Source organism: Bos grunniens, chromosome 8, assembly GCF_055505025.1.
Source record: "Bos grunniens cultivar Pamir isolate PY7600 chromosome 8, Bosgru_T2T1.0, whole genome shotgun sequence".
Lineage (NCBI taxonomy): Eukaryota > Metazoa > Chordata > Mammalia > Artiodactyla > Bovidae > Bos > Bos grunniens.
Genome location: NC_141172.1, coordinates 88356067 through 88375592, shown reverse-complemented (window position 1 = coordinate 88375592; position 19526 = coordinate 88356067). Strand labels below are relative to the sequence as shown.

The 19526-nt window shown below is 50.5% G+C and overlaps 1 protein-coding gene across 8 annotated transcripts in view; it reads right to left on the bottom strand.

Annotated features, from left to right (window-relative positions):
- SEMA4D (semaphorin 4D) overlaps window positions 1-19526 on the bottom strand; it is a 113029-nt gene that overhangs the window by 15310 nt on the left and 78193 nt on the right. For 7 of the 8 annotated variants that reach the window (XM_086414474.1, XM_086414479.1, XM_086414475.1 and 4 more), the window contains 5 exons: window positions 17533-17592; window positions 9221-9551; window positions 7702-7847; window positions 4855-4917; window positions 2910-3008 (listed from right to left, as the gene is read on the bottom strand). In XM_086414474.1, coding sequence (XP_086270600.1) covers window positions 2910-3008; window positions 4855-4917; window positions 7702-7847; window positions 9221-9326 — 414 coding nt within the window. In that variant the 5' untranslated portion in view covers window positions 9327-9551; window positions 17533-17592. The remainder of the gene's footprint in view (window positions 1-2909; window positions 3009-4854; window positions 4918-7701; window positions 7848-9220; window positions 9552-17532; window positions 17593-19526) is intronic. The other variant, XM_086414482.1, reaches the window with a different exon arrangement.

Below are 19526 nucleotides of genomic sequence, written 5' to 3'. Positions count from 1 at the left end.
CTGGGGAGATGGAGGGGACAGCACATATGCTGTCACCAGCTGTCCCAGGTCTGGAGGCCAGCACCTTGGCAACTTCTATCACGCTGGCACCCTCTGACACCCTCGAGAGCACGTCAAGGTCCTGGAGCCTCAGCTGACTCCCCTGTAAGACCGAGACAGTCAATGCTGATGTCTCTAGGGTCGCAAAACAGCCAGGGCACAAAATAGCCAGGGCAAACCAAACACAGGGTGTGCTCCGGAAGGAACTGGAAGGCCTTTTAACATCAGTAAAGATGCCTTCAAAGCAGTGGGGGAGCAGGTTATCCAATGAACAGATATCAGAAAAAAGGAGCCAGAACCTCCACCACATCCTACCCACCGAGACACACTCCAGATGGATTGGTGACCAGAGTGTTAAAGATGGAACCATGCTGCACTAATGGGTGACCATTTCAGCCTTGGGACCATCTCTCTGCACCCGGCGAGAGAGCTCAAAGCCAAGAAAGGGGAAAAATAGACAGGTCCAGCACAGAGAGGACTGGACGGTGTCTGTCCACTGAAAGAATGAGATAGATCAACAGTGACAAAGTGGGGGACATGAGAGCAAAATGACAGACAAGGCGTGTCCATCCCTGAATATGTAAGACGTTTGTACAAATGAGTAAAAACGCATCTCAGAGGAAAATGGTCAAAACATAGCAAGCTGGAGAAGAAAAAACCCAACGGCAGTGCAGACCAGAAAGGGTGTGTGTACTGCCAGCAACCCAGGAAGCACACGGCCATGAAAGTACGGTACCATCTTCCACCTGACAGCCTGGAGATTAAGAAGATGGACATCCCGACTGCAATGGGTGGATTAGTGGCCTCGATGTCTGTCAGAGCCAGGGAAACAATCACAGTCACAGAGAAGAAAGGGCTCAGGAAAAACTGTAGTTACATTTCTAACAGGCTGGTGGAAGCAATATTCAGATTTGCCACCTCCCAGGTCAGCAGTTGTGAACTGGGGAGACAGTGCACTCAGTGTGATTCACTGACTGCATTTCAGCATGACGGCTGGGGAAGTGGAATGGGGACTGGAGGTTAGATCACGTTTGGGTGACAGCATTCAGGGATCACGGGTCACAGTTCAGCACGTCCACACGTGAGCACATACATGGATGCTCCCAACTGTACAGTCTACGTAGTTAGGACACATACATCAACTTTTCCGTTGGCTTGAAAATTTTTTAAAAACACTGGGGAAAAATAGGTCTAGGTTTTTTTTTTTAGTTTATTTATTACTTATTTATTTGGCTGAGTTGGGTCTTAGCTGCAGCACGAGGGATCTCCATTGCTTCACAAAGCAACATGCAGGCCATAGAGGACAGGGGTTTCAGTAGTTGCGGAGCACAGGCTTAGTTGCTCTGAGGCACGTGGGATCTTAGTTCCCCAGCTGGGGATTGAACCCAAGAGTCCAGCATTGCAAGCAGAATTCTTATCTACTAGACCACCAGTGAAGTCTCCAGGTCTAGGTTTAAATGAAATACATGATTCCCTCACCCCCACAACTGACATCTTTGTGGAATTTAAGCTTAAATTCCATACTCTGAGCATCTGACTAGCAGAATTTAGCCATGAAATCCTTCACGCTGAATTTAGGGTTCTAGCAAACTAAGTTTTCTACTCTAGCATACTTTACACGTGGCAGGTACTCACCAAATCAGGGACAAACACTAGAAAATGTGCTTCATTTTTGAATCTGAAGTGCATTTAAAACACTCCTCCCCCCTCTCTGTGGTTGCTCCAAATGATTCATCAGATTATCTGAGTAAAAAGAGTGTCTCTTGTGAGTTGCTGCTGCCCAGTCTGCTCTCTCCTTCCAGATAGTTGTCAGCAAAGGGATCAGGAGTGGTGGGAGGGCAGCGGGAGAGTGGGGGTCCCTCTCCCAAGGACCCTACCACAGCAGAAGGTGACTGACGAGGCTCAGGGGGAGGCAAGGAAGGACATGGGTGAGGGAGAGACGGGTCCTGCTTCTAAAACTGCTCACCCCCACTGGCATCATGGTGTCACTCCCTGGAGGGGCAGATTCCAGAAAAGAGGATCAGGAAACAGCTTGCACCCCAACAGCTGACACTGGATGGTGGTACCCCAAGACCAGACTGGTAGACGTGCTGTCCTAGTGAGCCCAGGCTGCCATGAAGACCTCAGACCAGGGGTGGGGCTGCAACCACACACATTCGTGCCTCAGGGTTCTCAGGCTGCAAGTCTGAGTGTTGTTGGCAAGGAGGGTTCCTGGTGAGGAACCTCTTCCTGGCTTGCAGACCTTCTCACCATTCCTCGCGTGGTGGGAGAAAGAGAGATTCTGGTGCCTCTTCCTCTTCTTAAAAGGCCATCATCCTATCAGATTAGGACCCCATCCTCATGACATGATTTAACCTTAACTACCTCATCACTGGAGGCATCTCCAAATACCATCATGTTCAAAGAATTAGGGCTCCGACATTTGGATTGGGGGAGACACAAACATTCAGCCCATAACATATATGATCCTAGCACATAGGAGCAAAAGTCCTGACTGTTCCACCTGACCAGGGCCCCTATGCAAAACATGTCACGGAGAAACAGGCAAGATGCTGGATCAGGGCATGATGGTGCTTCTCCTCATCAACACTGGCCTCCCCAGAAGGTCACCCCACTGCCAGCCCCACACTATGGGCCAGCGGCCCCATGAGTCCTGCCCCATGCACGCCCTCAGTCATGGTGGTTTATAGACAGGAAGGCTTAGAGGGGGCTGCTGAGGGGGCGGAGGCCTTGTGGGGAGCCACAGCTGCCCCAATTCCCACATGGGTGGCAGGAGAAAAATCCTCCTCGATTGCAGAGTAGAGCATACTCGGTGCTGCTTCGAGCCCCACTCCACTTCAACCACCGAGCAGGGTGCCCGCATGCCTTACCAGGTGGTCACAGGCTGGCTGGAACGCATTGGTCCCGCACACGTAAAGGGCGTTGGTGCTGAGTGGCTGCAACACACGGATGTAGTTGAGGCATTCTGTCTACAGGGAAGAGACACGCACGGGTCAAGCACTGTGCAGGTTCCACCGGACGCCAACGATCCCAACGGCTCACCCTGCTCGCTCTAGAGCAGGGACCAGTCCTGAGCACATGCCCGACAGCAGCTCCTCACAGCTCGCTGACCACCTCAGGCCTCAGATGCCTTCCATTTCCACAGGCCAGCCCTGCTCTGCCTGGCACAGTGCAGGCAGGCTCCATGAGATCTGACCCCAGATCTGGGCAATCCTATTTGTGCAGCTGGCCCGTGTGCTTCAATTTCTGCAGGGTTCATGGGCTGCTGTCAGGTGCCAAATGGACTTTACCCCAGTCACTGATTTACACGCAGCAAAGACGTGCTGGCCAGAAAGCAAGGCGAGCTGACCCTGGATCTCAGTGGATACCCAGCACAGGAAAAATGCATTTGCTCTTAGAGAACACACAAACCATTCACTATGATGGCAGACCCATGCAGGGGTGTGCTGTGCAGAGTTCCCTCTGCCTTCCTTTTCTCTGGGGGTCCCTACCCTTGACAACCTAATGCATGCAACTGGAAACAGTGCTGCTCAGGAGAGGGGTGTGCCCAGCCCGCCCAGCTCAGGGGACAGGCAGGACTAAGGAGGGGCTCCCAGCCTGGCTGTACATCAGAGAGGCCCATCAGGAAAACCAGATGCCACTGAGGAACCCACTTGGCTATTTTAGACTGAAATGCACTGGGATTATATGTGGTAGCATCTGAAATTATCTCCATTCAGGAAAGGCTTCTTTTGCCATGATTGTTTTTAAACTGGTTGGGAAGTAATTCATACTCCATGAAAGAACTGGGAGGGACCCTTGTCCGCTGTACGACCTCCACGTGGGCCCAGCCCAAGTGCCTGTTGTAACTTAGGTCTAAGATAACTCCCTGCGACACCTGTTATTACATTGCAATGCCTGCATTTTCCCTCGTTTCCAATTTAGTGACTTTCGTGACAGTGCTTAGTATTTTGCTAAAAAAAAGTTTAGCCCAAATTTCTGTTTTTGTTTAAATTTTAATTGTTTTGAAATTAGCCACCAACTACTGAAACTGACCATAACTGAGCTGTCTTAACCAATGACCAGGGAAGATGGGGCTCTTATACTTTGAGACTCTGACGTGGGCCCAGCAGGTGGTGGTAACCCAGAATTCTGGAGGGAGATGGACATTCAGCCCAGTGTTCCCCAGATGGACCAGGCTGTGCTTAGTTGCTCAACTGTGTCCAACTCTCTGTGACGCCATGGACTATAGCCCACCAAGCTCCTCTGTCCATGTGATTCTTCAGGCAAGAATACTGGAGTGGGTTGCCATGCCCTCCTCCAGGGGAATCTTCCCAACCAAGGGATTGAACCCGCATCTGCAGAGTCTCCTGTACTGCAGGCAGATTCTTTACCCACTGAGCCATCGGGGAAGCCCCATGCTGAGGTGCCCAGCATGAGGTACCTAGAGAAGGAGCAGAATCTCCAGGAATGGATAGATGTTGCCAAAAATCCGACAGCAACCCCTTCAGGCCACTGCTGTTCAAGGGAAGCACAAGCCCTCCCTGCGTTTTACACCTTTAGCCGGCAAACATCAGACATCATTTTCTATAGTCAAAGTTTCAGGCCATTTGGACCAATTAAACTCAGATTGACTTTAAAGTAATTTTCAAAAGCCTGGTATGTTTGGCACTGGCATTGAGAGCCCCAAGCTCACCATTTGGGAAAAGAGAAATGACCTGCAGGATCAGCAGCAATGAACACTCTGGGGCTACTCTGCACAAGTCGGGGCACTGGGGAGAGTAAAACAAGTAAGCCGTTCCCCAGGTGGTCTCTGAAGCTTGCAAAAGACATTACCTGTTTTGACTTCCCCTTTTCTGCACATCTTGCTTTTTTATCTTCTGAAACCTTCCAATAAGCCTGTGAGGAAGAACCAAAGAGTCCATTTCAGTGCATGTTCCCCCTTTAATAAAAAGGATAGACTGGTATATAAATACACAGTTTACAAAGCACACATTGGTATCTGAAACATTGGTATTCCCTGAGGCATTAACACCTCCGATTACAAAGTGAGGCTCAGAGCAGACACTGCTGCACGTGAGCAGCAGGGGCTTCAAGAGTGTTCTGTGATCCTCACCCTACAGCCTGAAAGGGGGTCTGGGAGGCAGTTCCCAGATGACCATTACTCACCGCAAAACAACTGCGGAAACAAAACGACTGAAGTGGGGAGAATTAGTCATCAAAAACCTAAACTGCAGGCATTCTCTCTCTTTTTTGGGGGAGCGGGGTGCACACCACACAGCATGTAGGATCTCAGTTCAGCGACCAGGGATGGAACCCCTGCCCCCTGCAATGGAAGTGCAGACTCCTAGCCATGGGACAGTTGGGAAGTCCCTAAATAAACTGCAGGCACTTTCAAACATCAAGTGGGTGTTTTCAACCATTCAAAAGTGATTTTCGAGTCCAGTAAAAAGTCTTGATATTTACTTGCTCAGCAGAACAGCAGGGTTACGATGCTTTAAATTTTCTGTGATGGCAGCAGGTGAAAGAGATGGAGCCAAGCAGCTTCCTCAGGTCGAGCGTCTTTCTGCTGAGACTTGGGTTCCTGCTCCTTCTACACCAGGTGGGCGGGCACGCAGGCCGGCAGGTGCCTTGGCCCCTTACCCGCCCAGGGAAGCAACAGTCTTGCCTCACTGAAGGCTCCCACACTCCTGCCTCACTGTCCCCAGACGCCATATCTGCCCATGTGATAGTCCATCTCTGACACCAAAATACATTTTCCCCCAGAAAACCGAAGCTGGCTTCAGGCACTCGGGGGTCAGGAAGCAGCAGGAGGAGCTTCTCCACAGCAGTGATGTGAACCCCCCAGGGACATGTCTTCAGAGAAAGGGGGGCCCTCATCAGGACCAGGACGCGTGAAAGCAGAACAAAGTCCCATTCCAAACAGTAGCTTTATTTTGCAATTAAAATGTACACAATTTCGTCATCTACAGGCAATGCCTGAGGATATGGGAACATGAACTCCGACAGGCCCTTAACCATGTTCTCAGGGGGTTTCACTGAAGCTTGGCCTGGGGTCCTTTCACTTTTTTTTCTCTTTCACGTCAACAGGGCCCAAGCTTCTCGGGCAGTCTGAGGGGCCACAGTGAGGGCATTAACAGAGCAACAAAGACTCTAACTGAGCATCTATGCGCCTAGTGGAACCAGGGTGCTCCCAGCATGGGATTCTGAAAGGCGGTGTTGGCCTGAGTTGTCGAGGAGAGTGGGGTTTGACCAACACCAGGAGTAGGGCTGAGAGGGAGTCAGACCATGAGCACCCCTCTGCTCTAAGCACCTTACAATTTTAAACACTTTATTTTCACAGCATAATGACTGCAATCTCATTTCTGTGAAACAGAAACTAAGCACTATGCCTGCCTCTGGAGATGAAGACAAACACAAGAAAATAAAGAGAGGTCTGGGGCAGAAAATGCCTAAGATGAGTGTGGGCCAGCTTGATTTCAGAAAACAAGAAAATTACACCAGCCACTTGTGTGGTGTTTAAGGACTCAGGAGCCTAGGAGAGACTGCCAGAGGTTAGCAGGGGACAGTCTGAGCGCTGAGTAAGGGTCAGGCTGCAATGGCTTGAGACACTTCAAACGTTTAAATCCACGAGTCATGGTCATACTAAAAATAGTCTCCAAACCTACTGTCTCCCTTCAGAGAGAGCTTACTCATTAATTTGAAAACTAGTAAAGAAAGGCATAGATTTTAAGCTCTGATCCTGCCATTTCTGTGGGAACAAGCCTTGGGAGATGTGAATAGCTGGCGATGGGCAGTTCCCCTTCACAGACAATATTCCAGTGCACAGATGGAGAAGGTAGGGGCGAAATGTCCCATTCTGCAATTCTTGGTGTGCTCTAGACTACAGCGGTCAAGAGGAAGAATGCCCACCTGGGAGGAGGATCCTGCCTCTCACAGGAGCCAGCCCAACACTGGGGGCCTGACAGGACTGAAAGCAGCTTTCCTAGAAAGTGGCCGAGGGTAGCTTCTGCAAATGGAGATTCAATGGCAGAGTGCCCGGCCACACAAACAGTCTGATTTCAATCCAAGCAAACTGAAGAGTCAAACATCATTAATGTGAGAGTCCATGAACTTTGAACACTATTTGATGACATTAATTGTCAGAATGCAGTAATGATATTCTGGAAAAAAAGAAAAAAGGAGTCCCTACCTTTAGGAGATGCTCTGGGAAACTTTTGGGGATGAAGAACATGTGGTTGGGAGTTGCTCCCACAGGGTGCAGAGGACAATGACAGGGATGAGAGGATGGGGGTGAACCCTTGTCCTGCAGGAGCCTCGAGGGGGTACAGGGGTCATCATATCACTCCCTCTGCTCCCGTGTGTGCCTAAGATTTTCCGTAGTAAAACATTCAATAATCCAAGATAAAAAGAGGGTCATCCCCGGGTGAGCTGCAAGCCTGGGGAGGACACAGGCTGCCAGGGGAACACCCTGAGATGGGGCTCGTGGACACGGGGCAGGAGGGGAGCTTCTGGATAACAGTGCCCTTGGCCCTGGTGGGCAGGGCGGCTGCTCACTGGCTGTGCAGGATGGTCCATGGCCAAGAAAGGGAATGCCACCCCAGGAAGAGCCCAGTGTATGGACTTGAGGAGAAAATGCTGGAAAGAAAAAGACAGCAGGGGCACAGGGAGCCCACACCATACCTCATGCTGCTTCTTGGAGATGTTGTGAGCGTTTAAGGCAAACACGGCTTCCCGGGCACCCACAAACAAGGTGTCCTCATTCTCACTCAGCAGCAGGGCTGAGTAGTTGAAGATGCCCGGCTCGTGAAACTGCACCAGCTGTACCTCTGGGGAGGGCAGGGCAAGAGGAGAACGTATCAGGTATTTCTGAGCCTGGACACATCCGGAGCACCCAGTCTCCCTCGAGTGCACTGCAGACCCACCAGGGCCATGCCTGGGGTCTGCTACCACGGTGGCCAGGCCCGGGCCAAGGCCAGAACTCAGGCACCTTTGGGTGCAACAGACCGGCCGAGGCCACCACCAAGTGTGAGGCCACCAAGTAGCCATTGCGCTTGACCAGTGTTGTGGCATGACTTCCCTTCCTGCTCCCTCCAGCCCAGCTGAATTCCAAACCCGGCAGTGTGACCTCCCAGGAATGTGACCTTCTAGGAATATGACCTTGAGGCAGTATGACCTTATGATGTCCCAGGAGAACTCAGACCAGAACCTTAAACTGCTGACAACTGCGGTTCCCTCTGCTTCCCATCAAACTCTTATCTATGTGTATTTAATCACCCACAGATGAGGTTTATAAAGAATATAGCTATTTAGCATTTTCTTATTCAGAAAAAATCATTTATCTCAAAGTCTTAAAAAAAAAATCTATTGCAGTGATTTAACCGAGCATTTTCTAAGGATAACCACCACAAACTTTAACAAAGCAGAGTAGCAGGTGACTTTTTCACTTATTAGGTAATTGCATCAATAGCTATTTATGAATATGAGGAATTTAAGGACTAGCTATTTAGAAGTAATATAAATGTATTGACACTCTTTCCTAGGGAGCTATTTCTTCTTTTTGACCACCCCAGCATCAATTTTAAACTTGGCTTTCCACGTATCACCAAGTTCTGCTTTTATTGAAGGCTTAGGTATTCTCGCTTTTTCCTCTTCTAATTTTCCAGTGTTGAAGAAAGATGTGCATGGGGTAGAGTCTCTCCCAGCACACAGTGCCTGGAATTCTGCACAAGACAGCTGAGTCCTGCAAGCACAGCTCGCTCAGGACCACGGAGTCAGAAAGACTGCGGGGTCCCAAGGCAGAGCTCTCAAGACAGAAAATTACAGAGAAGCCAATAAACAGCAAATGGAAACAATTAGCCTGAAGCTCAGCTCCACACACTGCCTACTACAAACAGTACTCGGTGTGCTTTGTGCCTGGGCGGTGTGCACCAAAGGTCGTCAGGCACAAAGAAGATAAACTTCCTTCACGCGCGCCTCCTGACTTAGAAACCAAATCAGGGGGCCAAGAAGAAGCCCTGTGAGTGTCTCCAGGTGTCAGAGCATCTCCCCAAAGTGGGAGTACAGGCCCTTTGTCCACAAACAAGGGCCAAGAATACAGACCCAGCAGCCAAGGGCACCCATGCTTCTCCACACCAGAGCAGGGAGCAGGGCGCCCATCCCCGTCAGGTACTGCCAGCACCTGCCACCGTTCTGCCCTCACCTCTGTGCTCCCAAGTGATCCTAGGTACGGGAGCAAATGCCACAGCCGTCCCAAACACCACGGCGAGGGCGGTGAGCAGCCCCCCAACAGGGCCACACATCCTCATCGGTCGGGGCTTCAGCGGGGGCTTCAGCAGCAAATGCTGGCGGGCAGCGGAGCCCACAGAGGGGGTCTAGGTGGTGGCCGCTCAGAGCCGCAGTGCAGCCCGGAGCTGGTGGGTGGCACGAGCCCGGAGGCCCCGCATTTCTCAGCACTCACTCTGGGTGAGGTCGGCTGCTCCACCAGTGCAAACGTGAAAGGCTGTGCTGCTCTACAGCCTTCTGAAGAAATTCTGGAAGAAAGTGCAAAGGAAAGGATGCAAGTCAGGATGTGTGGCAACAACGCCTGCTTTCTGTTCTCTCAACATCACCGCCCCCGCCCCTACCCCCCGCCCATGGCTCTGCTTTCGCCACAGCCTCAGCCACGGACTCTTCTACGGAGGAACAGGGTGGTGAGACGTAAGGGGCCTCCTGAGAGGGACAGCCCCACACAGACATTGCACCCCAGAAGGCGCTACAGTCAGGGCTTTCTGCTCCTCAGACTGGCCTAGAATGCAGGACAGACACAGGGACCCGACCAGCAGGACAAACACATGCCTGGCTGCCCAGCTTCTTCCCTGTGTGGGCACCGTGCGCAGCTGGTAAAGTGATGGGAAGGAAGGGAACGGAACTGGGGTTTCAGTTTCCTATGGAGACTCTGGCTTCCCAGTTCCTGTAATACTCATCAAGGATGATGGCCAGAGCTAAGACTAGAGAGCTGGGTGGAGGCTGAAATGTGTAAGCACACACACCTGTGCAAGCACACATGTGCATAAGTACAGACATGTACACACACACCACATACACACACGTAGGGCCAGGTCGTGCAGGAACAGCTGACCTCCTGCAAGGGACAGGGCCATCCTGATGCCACCTCATGGAAAGAACAGGCCTGTGCTTAACAGAGAAACTTGGGGCTGGGGGTCCCCAGGTCTCCTGGCGCCCACCCTCTGTCCCTGCCCCGTGACCGCCTAAGTCCGGCTGCTGCCTGCTCAGACCGTGCACCATATGCGAGGTGAATATGGTGAATGTGCCTGCAGGTGAACCTGAGGACATCAGTGAATCGGAGCAATTATCGATAACACTGGGGTCTGCCTCTGACCCAAGGCCCCACCAGAAACCCAGTGAACCTCTGGGATGGACTCGTTCCCGGCTTCTCAGGAAAGGTTTAAAGCAAAACACTGGCCTGAGCAGAGGCAGGACCCTTGCCAACCACACGTGAGGAACAGAGTGCAGCGGAACTCCTGCATTCTCTACAGGCTGCCCCCAGGGCCTCCCAGCGCAGCCCACAGGCACTCAGTCCCCTCCTCACGCTGAGCGCCCCTTTCTACAAAATGGGGCAGCAGCTGTCTCTCCCCTCCCCCAAGAGTCAGTCACCCTCACCTCCTCCTCTTCCTTCCACCCCCACCAAGCCAGCCCACTTCCACCCCTCCCGGTCCAACTGACACCCCGAGGCCCTCCCTTTCTAGAACTTTCCCCTTGCCCCACCATCACTGTCAGCCTCCTGACCACTCCTCAGGATGTCTGAAGGACAGCCAGCCCCTCACTCCCTCTCCAGCGGCCCTCTCCCGGCTCAGCCTCCCCAGACCTCCCTCAACTTGCCCCAGGTCAGTGCCTGACCACCTGCCTGCCCTGCTGCCCTTGGACATATTCAGATCAGATCAGATCAGATCAGTCACTCAGTCGTGTCGGACGTCTTAGACCAGACCAAACCACTCAAGAGGGTTTGGGGAGACGTTTTGGCTTCCTGTTAGCCTGGTTAAGTCACCACCTCCAGGAAGCGCTCCTGGCTCCTTCCTCATTTTGCCTGGGTAGTTATCTCTCATACCCCTGGTGTGTTTATCTGGCTCCCAAAACCTAGCAGGGAGCACAACTCACCCTCCACAGTGCTCTGGGGGAGGGGGGGGTCTTTTTTAAATTGCATTTACTTTTGATGTGTAACAAGGGGCACTACCACCCCAGCTCCACTTCACCAAGGAAGGAATCACAGGGGACTTCAGGTGAGCACTTGCCACGGGGGAGATGCTGGGCAAGGGCCAGACACTAGGGGCCAGGCCACATCTGCCCGCCCAGCTTCCCTGCTCAGGCACCGTTCTGCACCTCCTCCTCCAGCCTGAAGGTGGCCTGGCCAGGCTCCCTGCCTCCACCCAGAGTCTGTTCTCTATCCCGACTACCTATTAATCAAGGAGTACACCGAGTCCGTTTCCTCCAGGGACTGGCCTATCCTAGGTGGAGGCGGGCACCTCTTGTCAACAAACGGCTTGGATGAGCATTATTTTCAGTATTTTGATTTCCGGAGACTCTGTCCCAGGTCTTCGAGCCTGGCATAGTGGCTTGAAAGCAGCCACAGCTGATGCATGAATGGATGGCATGGCTTTGCGCCAACACAGCTATCACAGGATGGGCCCTGGGCTACAGGCCAAGCCCACGGGGATGTAGCCCAGACAGTGACAAGGCCGCAACCCACACTGAACGCAACACAAGATACACCAGGAGGCTGAGGAGGCTAGCAGGGGAAGCAGAGAGGGCTGCCTCCCAAGGAGCCAAGTATTACAGGGGCCCACCATGTGGGTCACACGTCACCCTCAGCCTGGACCCAGGGTGGGGTCCCTACTCTCCAGCCCTTAGTAAGGAAGTGAGGTACAAGGTGGGTCCAGAAGCCCAGGCCAGGCGAGAGGCTCTGAATGGGACGCATTCAGCAATCCCAGAGCGTCCAGTGCAGACTAAATACACCCACAGAAATCCTACGCAGCTGTTTGGACACCAGGCCCTGGGGGACCTGTCAGGGTGGATGACGCTCCCAGCTCGGGACGCACCGGATGCGCTGAGCTCATTCCCAGGCCCGTGTCCACCACTACTGGCCCAAAAAAGCAACGCTCATCCCCCACCCTGAACTCGCCACAGCCTCCCACCCCCGCGCTTGTGCTTCTGTTCTTGCTTCATGGGGTAGAGACTGCTGGCTTCCTGTCCCAGCGCCCATGTCCCTTCATTCTAACAGTACCTTGATTCTCCATAGGAACGGCAGTTTGGCCAGTTTCCCTGGAGGCCGTTCTGGACAAAGAACTGTGAACAGAAGTTAGAGAAGGTAGGAATTCCAGGAAAGCTTCTTCAAGGAGGCTGACTCAACTTTATTTAAATTTTTTTTTTTTGGCTTCAGCCTTTCCTCCTTTTGCTGCCTGAAACTCAAACTTGATGGCTGGAGCTCTGCCAGCCACCTTGTGAACATGAAGGTACATGAAGACCAAAATCTCGTTCTAAGAACAGCCAAGTAGAAATCCAGAAAAACTGAGGACCCACACAACATCCTGAAGACTGTACACCTGCTTTCTCTTGCCTACCTCTAGACTTGATAATAAATTATTAAGCTCTTTAAATTACTGTGTTTTTCTTCTAGATCTGTTGCCAGCAGTTGTATATAATTACAAACTGACACAACCTCTTTGTAACACATTTACCAAACAGAAGCAGCAGCCAGAATAATGTTTTTAATGTAAATCAGAGCGTATCATTTCCCTACGTGGAATGTTTCTCCCTCAGATTAAACCCAAGCACATGGACTTGGCTGACCTTCTATCCAGCGTCTGCCATTTCATTTTCCCTTCACCTTTTGGTCCCAGCCATTTCTGGATATGTGGAGTTGCAAAGAATTGGACATGACTGAGCGACTGAACAACGAGGGCCACCTGCCTCGTGTCCCCAAATGGCCTTTAAAAAAACCCACATGAACAGCCAAAGGTCAGGAGGGTCCATGTCACACACAGTTGACTCCTCTTGGGGGAGGGAGTGTGGGGGCCGAATGTTTAGCTTTATGATATTGAAAGGGTTTGATGTTTGCTCTTTTTCAATAAGTGTGCATTGTTCTGTATGATTTTAAAGTGCAAAGCACAGAGCACACGCACACAGACACGCAGCCTCGATGCACTCAACCAGGGACACTGACTCTGAGACTGCTGACGGGAGGTTGCGTTAAGAATCAAAGCCTTAATTTCCAATGGATACAACTGGACAGAGCGCCCATCCTGCCGGCTTCCGTGGGTGTTTCTGCTGGGAGCTGAGGCTCTGGAGTGCACATTTAGCCTCCCCCACACCAAAGTGTCACACTGAGACAGGAGCCCATTAGAAAGACAAGGTCAGTACAATGTCACACCCATTACCTAACACGTAATTGTGCTGGTTCAGGCGGAATGCACGACCCCACTTTAAATGTCAGGAGAATGGAACCCCAAGGGGTCTCTGAGCCCATCCCTCAGAGGCCGTCAGAGCCTGTCATACAGCAGCCTTCCACCCGAGTGACTGGGAATCATGTCAGGGTGTTGGGACAGAGAAAAATAGGGTAAGGGATGTTTCAGGAAACCATACTCATGTCTGTGCATGTATGTGTGTGCATACACATATACACATGCACGTGTGTATCAGAGTATATATGTGCATGTATGCACTGTGTGTGCATCTGTGTGTGTCCGCACTCAGTGTATTGTGGACATACAGGTACCTATATTTATTCATGTTCATTCATGCATCTATATACCTTTGGGTGTGTGCACATGAGTACGTGTGTGCATATGTGTTCGTGCATGCCTGTGTGTGCCTGTGTGTGCATGCACGCCTATGCAGTATGTGCAGCACACAAGTCCCGATCTAGCACTGTGTTCCCAGATGTGCCTAGTGACTGAAGGCTAGGGTCCTACTAGGCAGGAACCGTGGGCCAAAGGTGTTGTCTGAGGTCTGTCCTGCTCACACTGCACCTTGTCTTCCAGCTATCTGTAGAGTCACAGAGAGGACACCACTCGCCACCACACGTAAAGTGTCAGTACTCTGTCAGCTACAGAATGCTAAACCAATGTTCAAAGTGCCCTCACTGGCATCCCCAGGGAACCCATGAAGGGGAGTCTGGGTGACCACTGTGGACAACTACAGGGGTGCCTGCTCAGGCTTGTCTGTGGGGTTTGCCCAACAGGGCAGGGGAAGCCCCACTTACTCTCCAGGCCCTGTGGCCAGGACAGTGGAAAGACACACACCTGACCATACCTTCCCCTCCCCAGCCAGGGGCAGAGAACCCAACAGCCACCCCAAAAACCATGCCCTGCCAGTGCTGGAGCCCAACGTCCTCATCATCAGGCTGTCCCCCACCCTGGGCTCCCCTCCCCAGCCCAGCCCCTAGTCCAGCCCCAGGCTGTGCCCCCTCCTCCCCTCCCTGCCCTCAATGCTCTCCTCCCCACTTCTGGCTCTGTTGCTGATGTCACCCCCTTGCCAAATGACCTTGCCTCTTCAGGAATCAGAAACAGGTTTCAGAAGCTCTCTGTTCACACACACAACAAACAGTTTATTGTTTCAACTTCAGTTTCCCCAGAACTTAGAATGGATCGCGGGAGCAGCACTTCAGCCGCAGAGGCCATGCAGTCTTGTAGCTGAGCCTTGCTGCAACACCCCCACTCCCCTTCCCCAATGGAAGAGTGTCCAGGACACAGCTTTCCCCTCCAGCCACTTCCCAGGGGCAAACAAGCTTGTCAGGATGTCCCCACATGCCTGAACCCTTCCTTGTTCTTTCACCTCAGCCCAGGCACGTGTGTGCCACACATGTGCTGCATGGAACCCAGGAATGAGACACGGCGCTGCGGTGACAGATGTACAAAGCAACCAACTAATCAGCAATCAGCAGTGGTGATGGGCAAGCGCTGAGAAGGGCATATGCAGGGTGGGTGTAGGGCCGCAGGGATCCCCCAGCAGAGGGACCAGTGGAGGGAGGGACCAACCACCTGTGCAACACCACTCTACACTTCACACATGGACTGTCTCTTTGGAAGGTGTGCGGTGCCCAAGCACAGCATGTGCACCTGTCTCTGAGCCCAGATAGCTTAGCACTGGCAAAAAGAAGATAACCCCCCTCCCCTGGCCCGACTTTACTGGTCAGCCTGCCCCTGGGGAGGAATGTGTGTCTTCCAGGGTTGCTGACACCATGGGGAGCTCGGCACAAGATGTGCTCCTAGGCTTGTTTCCCCAAGGACCAAAGGATGCTATGTGCACCAGGAGATATTTGAAATGCCACTCAAACTGGTGCTTCAGGCCTCACTTAGGCCTACAGAGAGAGCAAACTTAGATAAATGACACTGTTGAAAAGTTCTGTCTTAACATGGAATTTATTTGCATTCTTAATTTTCTCTTAATCATATAAGACTTTCCTACCTTCAAAAGTAACTCCCAGGGTTCTTAACTCTACTAATATAACTTAAATAAAATACCTAAACATTCCCCCATGAGGCAGAGAGAAATTTACTTTAAAAGACTGCAGTTAGAGGGGCTTCCCTGGTGGCTCAGATGGTGAAGAACTGCCTGCCATTCTGCAACACTTTATATTGCTTTGTAAAAACTTAATATATTAAATTTTTATGCCTCCTCTATACTATATTCAAGTCAGTGAGAATATATTATATCCCAAACATTAACCTGTGAAGCTGTGTGTAATGTTCCACAACCCAGCCCATTTCTTGGTGTCTACTCTTGCCATTTTTTTTGCCCTTTTTGCACTTACATAAAAATGAGAAGTGGCTTCTTCTCTTGCACGGTTTTTATGACCTCAAGGTAAAAGTAACAAGAATCTGTTCCTGCCATTTCTTTGACCTCTTTGCATTTACATAAAAATGAGAAGTGACCTCATGTCCCTGCATATACTTCATGCTTATTATGACCACAAGGTAAAAGTAACAAGAGACTCCACCCTCTTAGGCCTTTACACTGGAATTCCCTAACAACTCAGTGTAGTACTGGACAGAAGAAACCACTCTTACTCTCAATTTTCCTGCGTCCCAAAATCTTTCTTTAAAATAAAGTGTTCAGCAAACAAAAGACAAACAATCTATGGGAAAATATTTGGAAAAAAATACTTATAAATGCCTGGGACTAGAATTCCTAATAAGTGCAATTATTCCTAGTAACTGGGCTTCCCAAATGGCTCAGTGGTAAAGAATCCACCTGGCAATGCAGGAGCCACAGGAGACGCAGGTTTGACCTCTGGGTTGGGAAGATCCCCCAGAGGAGGAAATGGTAACCCACTCCTGTATTCTTGCCTGGGAAATCCCATGAACAGAGGAATCTGGTGGGCTACAGTTCATGGGGTCACAAAAAGTCAGACATGAGTGAGCACACACTGAACACAAACACACATTCCTAACAACTACAGAAAGAGAAGCTCTAACAAACTACAGAGCTCTGGCCCAATAGAACAAATAATTAAAAATGTACACGTACATAACCAGCCAATAAACATAAAGTGCAAATGTCCCTACAAGTGAAGCTGTGTTCATTAACACTGGTCCCCAAGCTGGCACAACTGGTTCTCGCGACTGCCATGCATGGCAGATACCAAGGACCATCCTGGCAGCAGGTGTATCGAAAAGCCAGAGGAAATGACAACCCTACGTGCTCATCCACAATACATGAGTAGCATACCAGGAAGAAAGGCGGGGGGGGGCTTGCCTTTTGTTTTTACCAATTAAACTGGCATATCTCTGTCCTCTATAGGATACTGAAGTGCTGCGATTCATGGGGTCGCAAAGAGTCGGACATGACTGAGCGACTGAACTGAACTGAAAGCTAGAAGTACATGGCTGACCATGTATGTATCAACAAAAATTAAGACTGATCACAAAATGACTCAATTTCAAGGCAGATGACACAGACAGTGCTCTTTTTACACCAGACCCCGTGATGACCCACACGTGGGCGTGTGCTCAGTTGTGTCTGACTCTGTGACCCCGTGGACTGTAGCCCTCTATGCTCCTCTGTCCATGGAATTCTCTAGGCAAGAATACTGGAGTGGTTGCCATTTCCTTCTCCAGGGGATCTTCTTGACAGAGGGATGGAACCCACATTCCTGTGTGGCAGGCAGATTCTTTACCATTGAGATATCAGGGAAGCCTCACTTCTACTCCCAAAAAAGAAGATGGGGCATTTCAATACTTAGACCAGGGACTGCAGTTCAGAAACAAGGCAGGGGAAGGAGCACAGGGTGGAAAGACAGCTGGGGCGGGGGGAGGAAAGAAAACAGAGGCAGCGCCCCTACCGCCCTGTTGGCTTCCCCTTAAGCCAGCCCCAAGGGGCAGTGGCCAAGTCCAGATCTTTGCCCCTAAAATCTCACAGGGACCAAGGACCAACCTTCAGCTGGATCCCACTGGGGCTTCTATAAGGTGTCAACTTGGCTAAACTGCAAGATAGATTGAGAAACAAAAGGGATTTTACCTTATCTTGCCCCTTCTCGAAACTTCCAATTGTTTCTAGAAGGCTTCAGCAATCTTGGCTCTGAAAATAATAGGAAACAAAAATATTGAAACACTTCAACTATCCACATAAACTCAAAAATACTTCTGGAAAGGCATCAAAAAGAAACTCCTGCCTTCACTTCTGGACCCCCGCAGCTAATTCTCTGACCCAGGATGGCTCGGCATTTGTGCACTGTGCTAGCAGGAGGAGGGAGGGAGTATGCAGTCACTCGTCCATGAATAAAGGAAGTATAACCTCTCAGTCACCCAGGTTCAGATCTGGTCCCCAGCCACTGATCACCACCACTTCCCTGCAGAACAAGCCATTCAAATAGCCAGAGTCACTGTCAGCTGAGAGTCCATCAATCAAAAAACTATTATCTATTGTCTCCTGACTTCAGATATGTATTCTTTAGAGCTCAACTTCATTGAAATCCAAAGGCAGCAGGCAATAAAGGAAAAACAGATACAGAGAACATATTTACAAGAAAATGATTTCCTAAAGGATCCATTTAATTCATTTTTTTCTTTGTTTTTAAGCCAAAACAGCAGAATTTCCCCAGCTGTGTAGCCAGTCTCTATATCATACATTACCCCTTCCCAGTGCAGGATGGAGCCCTCAAAATAGGAATCCTCAAATCCAGTAAGATCACTGACTCTCAGATAAAGAGAATCAGAATTGCAAAACCAGAGGTCACCGTGTAGGATTAAAGGTTTTAGAGGCTGGTTAAATGGATGCTGACCCCTCTATGATTGCAAATGATCCAACATATTTTTAAAACCTCGGAATCAAACCCTAGCAATTTGTGTGGTTGGAATTATTTTTTTCTTTTGCTTTAAGGGTTGATACAATTCCTGCCATTTTTCTTAAGACAGCTGAGAAATAAGAGATGCTCCCTGGAAACATGGTTACTGTCTCATCTCTCCCACACAGCTCCTGGGGAGTGGGACCATCAAGTCTGCAGCACAGAGATCCGTTGGTACCCCTCTCTTACATGTCCACCCAGGACACTTGATTTCCAGGGCCACCCAGGACCACCTCTGGTGCTCAACAGCTCGGGTCAGCAGATGAAACCTCAAAGTGACAGGCAGAGATGATTGGGATTCACCCGGCTCCACTGTGCTGTGCTGCCTATGACTGGGTCTGGGTCTTTCCTATACCAGCAGCTGCTTCTGATGGCCGATTTACAAGCAAAAATATCTTCAGATGAGCCAGCAGGGAAGTGTCCCTGGACAAAGTTATATTCATCCAAGACAGAGAACCTGTGTCCCCTGTTTAAATGCTGGAGGAGGGGCTGGCACAACTGACGGACAGGCGGTGGGCAAACGCAATGAACCGTGGGATGTACCTGTTCACACGGGGCTTTCCTATCACGCGGGCAGGTGGGGCACAGCAGCCACCTGGGGACCGCTGAAGACACTTCAGGGAACAAGAAAGTGAGTCACCCAGAAGTAAGAGGTTTAGATAAACAATGTGAATACCAAGAATTATAAAACTGAAAAACTCTTCTCTTCTAGAAATTTAGTAAGTCTTTGTCACTTCAATAAACAGAAGCCCAGAGCTGCTTGTTCTGTGGTTGGAGGACAAGTTGCGTATCATATTCACTCTAATTTCACAGTATTGAGCAACAGACGAAAGAAAGCAGGCGAGGGCAGGTGTGGGTGTGGGTGGGTGTGTGTGTGTGTGTGTGTGTCTTAATCACTGCACACAATGCACTTGGACGCGGACACCCTCACTTTCCACCTTCAGGCCAAGTCTGCCTATCTCCCCTCTGTCAAACAGCTTCAAGCCCCCATGTTCCTGAGTGAAAACACTAACGGCTCAGTCAACCGCGAGGCCCCGTGGGGCCCCATTGTCTGCACCCTTTACCACAGCAATTTTTCTCTTCTCTCCCAACATAAAACCCACAGGCTATAATTAATTACCACCACACTGAAGAAGCTAAAAGACATGCTCTGTATGCAATTACTAAC